This window comes from Priapulus caudatus, unplaced genomic scaffold (assembly GCF_000485595.1).
Source record: "Priapulus caudatus unplaced genomic scaffold, Priapulus_caudatus-5.0.1 Scaffold38, whole genome shotgun sequence".
Taxonomy (NCBI): domain Eukaryota; kingdom Metazoa; phylum Priapulida; class Priapulimorpha; order Priapulimorphida; family Priapulidae; genus Priapulus; species Priapulus caudatus.
Genome location: NW_014577099.1, coordinates 451,462 through 458,388, shown reverse-complemented (window position 1 = coordinate 458,388; position 6,927 = coordinate 451,462). Strand labels below are relative to the sequence as shown.

At 39.9% G+C, this 6,927-nt stretch overlaps 1 protein-coding gene across 1 annotated transcript in view; it reads left to right on the top strand.

Annotated features, from left to right (window-relative positions):
• LOC106819096 (ribonuclease kappa-B-like) overlaps nt 1-6,174 on the top strand; it is an 8,237-nt gene extending 2,063 nt beyond the window's left edge. The window contains exon 2 of the mRNA XM_014823760.1: nt 4,530-6,174. Within this exon, the coding sequence (XP_014679246.1) occupies nt 4,530-4,742 (213 nt within the window). The 3' untranslated portion in view covers nt 4,743-6,174. The remainder of the gene's footprint in view (nt 1-4,529) is intronic.
• Nucleotides 6,175-6,927: the final 753 nt, after the last annotated feature.

Genomic DNA, 6,927 nt, shown 5'->3' with positions numbered 1-6,927 from the left:
CCTTGTATATATGCCAAAAACTTGTGTAGTAGGAGGTTGTCACAATCATATATATTGCACAGATAAGAAAAGATATTTTTTTGAGCTGCCAAAATGACATAAGAGTCCAGAGAGGCGTGATAAGTCATACGTGGCTGACTGCCACTTAAATGTAAATGAGTAAATGAGTAAATGTAAATGGTACGCACTGGAGTCCATCAAAATTCTCCACTATTTGTTCTGATCATTTCGTGACAGGTAACTACTATTTTATAACTGCGTGTGTGTGTGCGTGCGCGCGTGCGTGCGTGTCACTGTGTGTGCGAGTGCGTGCGTCTGTGTGTGTGCGTGTGCGCGCGTGCGTGTTTGTGTGTCCTTGTGTGTGCGTGTGTGTGTGTGCGTGTGGGCGTGCGTGTGAGTGTGTCACTGTGTGTGCGAGTGCGTGTTTGTGTGTCACCGTGTGTGCGTGTACGTGTGCGTGTGCATGTGAGTGCGTGTGCGTGTTTGTGTTTGTGTGTGCGTGTGCGTGTGTGTGCGTGTGCCTGTGCGTGCGTGCGTGTTTGTGTGTCCTTGTGTGTGTCACTGCGTGTGCGTGCGTGCGTGTTTGTGTGTCCTTGTGTGTGCGTGTGCGTGTGCGTGTGCGTGTGTGCATGTGCGTGTGCATGTGAGTGTGTCACTGTGCGTGTGAGTGCGTGTGCGTGTGCGTGTGAGTGTGTCACTGTGCGTGTGAGTGCGTGTGCGTGTGCGTGTGAGTGTGTCACTGTGTGTGCGTGTGCGTGTGTGTGAGTGCGCATGTGTAATCTTGGACTTTGTTTTTGTTTCACGAGACCTGGGGTAATTTTATTCAACTAATGCAAAGCAAACAAATAAGAATAGCTTAAAATATTTTATATTTGCAGTGCAAATGTATCTTACATAATGTCATAATTATAGCTACAGAAAGGCTATATACTCGTAAGGCATATTAGAAGAAATTTCATGAAAAAAACTTATTAAAACTTCCAAACCAAGTGACGGATAATTCGTATCGTTATGCAGTAATCCTATGGGCGCCAGTGACGCGATCGTGTTGTTTTCACCGGCGTTCTGCTGGTGGTCACGTGACTACTGATCTGTGACGTAGCTCCGCCCGCACCTATACTATTACTAGCTATTAGTACTAATAGTAATACTATAATACTAATACTAGTGCTAGTAGTAGTAGTAGTGAGTAGTAGTACTACTACTACTAGTACTACTACTACTACTAGTACTAGTACCTAGTACTAGTGCTGAGAGGGTCTCTGTCCCTCAGGGTACTGCCGGAACATACCCTGGGTACAGTCCGGTATACCGGAACGTACCCTGGTACTATCTAATTAGACCAATAAATTGTGCCCTAAAAATTTTTATATTCTGATGTTATTTTAGGGCCCAATAGCCTTCCATAGACAAAACCTGTGAATGTTGTCGTGCAAAATGCCTGACAACCTTTTCACTATTTACGGCCGTGTTACATGGAAAATCAAAGAAATACCTAAAGCCGTCGCTTTATTAACATCTTACCTACATTACAAAACACTTGGCACTTGTCAGGCAGTATTCGCCTCTCTAATCACGTTTATTTTATTAAAACATCACGACATAAACATCACGCAAACTTCGCTACAAACAAAACTGGCAATCTTGCATTGAACCGCATTTCTCACCGGCCAATGAAATCATCGCTGTCCGGGGCGGTTTGTATCGAAGTTTGCGTGATTTTTATGTCGTGATGTTTTAATAAAATAAACGTGATTAAAGAGGAGAATACTGCATGACAAGTGTTTTGTCTATGGAAGGCTATTGGGCCCTAAAATAACATCAGAATATAAAATTTTTTAGGGCACAATTTATTGGTCTACTATCTAATCTGCCGGACCGTACCTCGCCTACTCCACTAACGAGTCTAGGGAGTCACGTAGGTTACGGTCCGGTGTACCGGAACGTACCCTGGTACTATCTAATATGCCGGACCGTACCTCGCCTACTCCACTAACGAGTCTAGGGAGACGCCTACTCCCTAACCCTATCCCTATCCCTAACCCTAACCATATCAAATAGTTACCAGGGTACGTTCCGGCAGTACCCTGGGGGACATAGACCCTATGAGCAGTACTAGTAGTACTACTAGTACTAGTAGTAGTACTACTAGTACTAGTCAATAATACTAATAGTACTACTAACTACTAGTAGTACTAGTACTAGTAGTAGTTACTAGTAGTACTAGTAGTACTACTACTACTACTAGTAGTAGTTACTAGTAGTACTAGTAGTAGTACTAGTAGTACTACTACTACTACTAGTAGTAGTAGTTACTAGTAGTACTAGTACTACTACTACTACTACTAGTAGTAGTACTACTAGAGCTGAGTAGTTGACTGCAGACTGCAGTGAAGGTTGACATTGGACTTTTGTTGACGTTGAAATTTTGTACAGTCAGTATTACAGTAGTACAGTACAGTCTAAACTACTACTACGTAACTAGTAGTAGTGGTAGCCGAAATGTGGGTACTGATGTGTGTTCTATGAGCTATGCATGTATTGTATGTACTACTTACACCAGGAACGCAGTAGGTCTATAGCCTATAGAGTATAGGTAAAACTTTCTATCTGCCACTCAGTCTCTTACAAGAACGACGTGGCTACATGACCGTCCAGGCCATCAATCCACAGTATAATTGACTGCTTTTATATTAGGTATTTTAATTTTATGTTGAGTTAAAGGCACAGAAACTTGGGATCAAGTATAGTTTGGAACCCCTGCAGAATGTTTTCGCATATGTGCTAAACTAATCTGTAGTGCTAAGCTAGGCTTGGGCCGAAACTTGGATAATTTTCTTTTTTCCTCCACGAGAGTGCCATAACTTGATAGCTACACTTTTCAGCTTCTCTCTTTCTCTCTCACCTTCTCCTGCCTTCACCCCTTTGTGTCTCTCCTGCTCTTATACTCACTCTCTCCCTCTTACTCATTCATTTGCTCACTTATTCTTTTCTCTCTTTCCTATCTCTCCCCCTACCTCTCTCTATCTCTCTCTCTCTCTCTCTTTCTCTCTCTTTCTCTCTCTATCTCTCTCACTCTCTCTCTCTGTCTCTCTCTCTCTCTCTCTTGCTCTCTCTCTCTCCCTCTCTCTCTCTCTCTCTCTCTCTCTCTCTTGCTCTCTCACTGTAAAAATGTTTGCAGCGATAAATATGTTCGCTGGTCGCTGCGCATCGGTGGTTTGGCTTGTGCAACCATCCATGCAGTTGCCACTGGCAAGTGACAGTAGGCTAGGTTCTATAAGCATCTTCTATGGCAACGGAAATGTATACAGTAATGTGGATTTGAATACAGCCCGAACGTTTACAACGTTAACGTTTAAGGGGAAAAAACAGTTAAAAGTTAAACCGAATGTTAAGCAATAAGCCCTTTCTTCGCTAAATAGCGAATACTGATTGGGGGGGGGGGGGCAAAAGTCCCGTGTCAGCGTTTCACGATGCTCTGACGCTAAATTATTTGCATTAGAATCAGGAGTCTATTCAATGATGATTCGAGAATATTGATCAATGGTATTCATCCATATATGCGCATAATATTGATTAATATAATCCAAATATCGAGTATGATCCATAAATCCAATGATATTGATGACTCTGGTTAGAATGGTGTGTGCGTTTGCCTGTGTTGTATGTGCGAGCTTGTTACTGGGAGAGATGGAGAGAGGGCAACGGGAACGCCGCATGTAAAAGGAATTAATGAGAAATTAGAAAGACCGCGCACGCACACACCCCTCTCTCGTCTCTCTCTCTCTCTCTCTCTCTCTCTCTCTCTCTCTCTCTCTCTCTCTCTCTCTCTCTCTCTCTCTCTATCTCTCTCTTTCCCTCTCTGACTATGCCGCTTCCATTATTATCTCTATCGCCTTTTCTCTCTGTAGTTCTCCCCACTTCTCTGTCGCTCTCTCGCTCTGATTGTCTATTTTGTAATTTTGCTCTCAGTCTCTGTATTACTGTCTAAGCCCCTCTCTCTCATGTTTTTCATGGAAGGAAATGAGATATGCTGTAAATGTCAAAGACATTGCAGAGCTACACATACATATAGCATATACATAGCGGGTATATGTACATGCTCATATATATTAAATTTGTTTTGCATTACTAATATATTATTCTGTTATCTGTCTGGTGCACGGGCAATATATACGGCAGCATGGTACTATACTACTACATGATTGGCTAATTTATATTCGTAAAATAGCATGTCAAAGAAATATACATAAAAAGTATTTTTAGTGAGCCTCAGCATCGGTGTTATGACGAAAGTCAGTAGGACTTAAAATATGAAAATTTAGGCGTTATTTAATAGCAATCTACAAGAAACTAAGCAATTTATGTTTTTACCAGAGTGAACATTTTTCGGGGAATTGCCCACAAAGTAAAACCAAATAGCACACAATATTGGTGCATATACGTGTAATAATTATTCTAGCTAGGAATATCTGTGTTCCCTACTACCCAACTATCATGCTCATTGACAGGTTTCTATTTTGTTTCAGTCGATTCTTGGAGTCTTATTCTATGTCAGAAGTCCGAACCTTGTTGAAGACTTGCCGATTAAGGAAGAAGATTTTGAAGACTATGACAAGGTTATAGAAGCCTATCATACAAATGCATACAACTGCTGGATAGCTGCTGGATTGTACGTAGTCACATTGGCCTTCTCTGCTGTGCAATTCAAGTTGAACAACCAGGCAAGCTACACCGTGTAATACGCAGAAGCCTACATTTGAATACGGAACCCTCATCCCCCGCAATGATGAAGGCAAATTGTGATCAAACAAACACTATACCATTCTGCCCTTGGGGGCTAGGATGGATAACAATAATAAAATTCATAGTAGTTGTGGAATAATTCAACTTCAGTTAAAATAAAGACTATTCTGGTATTGTGATTAGGCAAAACACTGAACTTTATTGCTTATTGCTTGTGGTTTATTATGTTATTTTATGAATATAAGTATTTCTGTGTGATGCAATCTGCATAGAGTACTTAGACTAATTTGTGAAGGCTGACGTGTCACCATTTAAATCACAATTAACGTATATTTTCTTATTCATTAATGTCCTTTTTTTCCTGTATTCTATTCCATTATCCTCCATTCCCTAAAAAATGTCAAATACATTTTGGATAAAATTGTTATCCATCATGCAGTTTAGATTGCTGAGTGAAGGCTGGTAATGATGTGTATCACCTAGATGGATCTATGATGACATAGTCTATGATACCAGCAGTTGAAGATCAGGTTACAAAAATTTCGATGCCAAACTCTGTGCCCAAAAAGTCAGTTTATAACATGTGATTACAATCACCTAATTAATGACGTTTGGTGTCAACCATTTGGTGTTTTAGATAGAAACATTTCACCATGTTCAAACTTGTATGATCAAGCAATCAGTTGGCATAACAAATAATATGATTCTACTATCCCTGCACACTGTCACAGCTATTTATGTACAGGAGAATGTCATAAGAAAGTTTTGTTGCAAGCTCGCTAGCTAATAGTTGTGTTTCTGCATAACTGTATAAATTGAATTGTAATTGGCTAATTGCTACAAATTGAACCGGTCCTATTTAGAGTGGGATAATATTTTCGTGAGAATATAATAAGTGTTTATTTGTGTTCGGTACTACATTAATTAATCTATGTATCTCTCCAATATCATAGAATGCAGGCCATTGGTCTTGTGTTATTGTTTCGCCCAGAGAGGGCATAGCAATGACGTTAAAATGTATTGCCTCGGTCATATGACATGTTGTATTGGTCACTAGTATTGTTGTGTAGAAACCGTGACCGTGACTTTGACATTTCTGTTCACTGGCTGAGTGTTTGACAAGGTTTCATATGAACAAAATTGATTCTTCAAATGAATTGAGTGTTGGTAAATAGTATAGACTTTAGGGGTATGTATTTCTGGATACTTTCTTTTACATTTTAACAATTTGTAATGGTCACTTTTACAGTGTTCAGTCAATACTAAACATATTGACATCCATGTACATAGTCTTAGATGTCTGTGTTAGGTGTAAAATAATGAATATCTAAAGTGTTTTGTTACATAATATAATATGAAGTCAATTATATAGTTTTCTTTTGTTATGACATTAATAAGAATAAATTAACAAGGCAGTTATTAATGTAATCAGGTGTGTTCTTTCTTTAGACATGTGGTAGTGTTTGATTATTATAGTATATTGTAAATTTGGTGTAAATATGGCAATTTCTGAGGGTTAATGTCTTCAGTTAACTGTAAATGTTTGCCAGCGATAATATTTCGCGGTCGTGGCATGGTGGTGGCTTGTGCAACCATCCATGCAGTTGCCACATGGCAAGTGACAGTAGCTAGTTCTATAAGCATCTTCTATGCAACGGAAATGTGATACAGTAATGTGGATTGTGAATACAGCGAACGTTTTACAACGTTAACGTTTAAGGGGAAAAAAGTTTAAAGTTAACCGAATGTTAAGCAATAAGCTTCTTCGCTAAATAGCGGAATACTGTTGGGGGGGGGGGGCAAAAGTCCCGTGTCAGCGTTTCACGATGCTCTGATCGCTAAAGTTATTTAGCATAGAATCAGGAGTCTATCAATGATAGACTCCTGATAATATTGATCCAATGATTCATCCATATATCGATAATATTGATAATATAATCCAAATATCGATGATATTGATCCATAAATCCAATGATATTGATAGACTCTTGGTAGAATGGTGTGCGTTTGCCTGTGTGTATGTGCGAGCTTGTGTACTTGGGAGAGATGGAGAGAGGGCAAGGGAAACGCGCATGTAAAAGAGAATTAATGAGAAATAGAAAGAGCGCACGCACACACCCCCCTCTCTCTCTCTCTCTCTCTCTCTCTCTCTCTCTCTCTCTCCCTTTCTCTCTCCCTTTC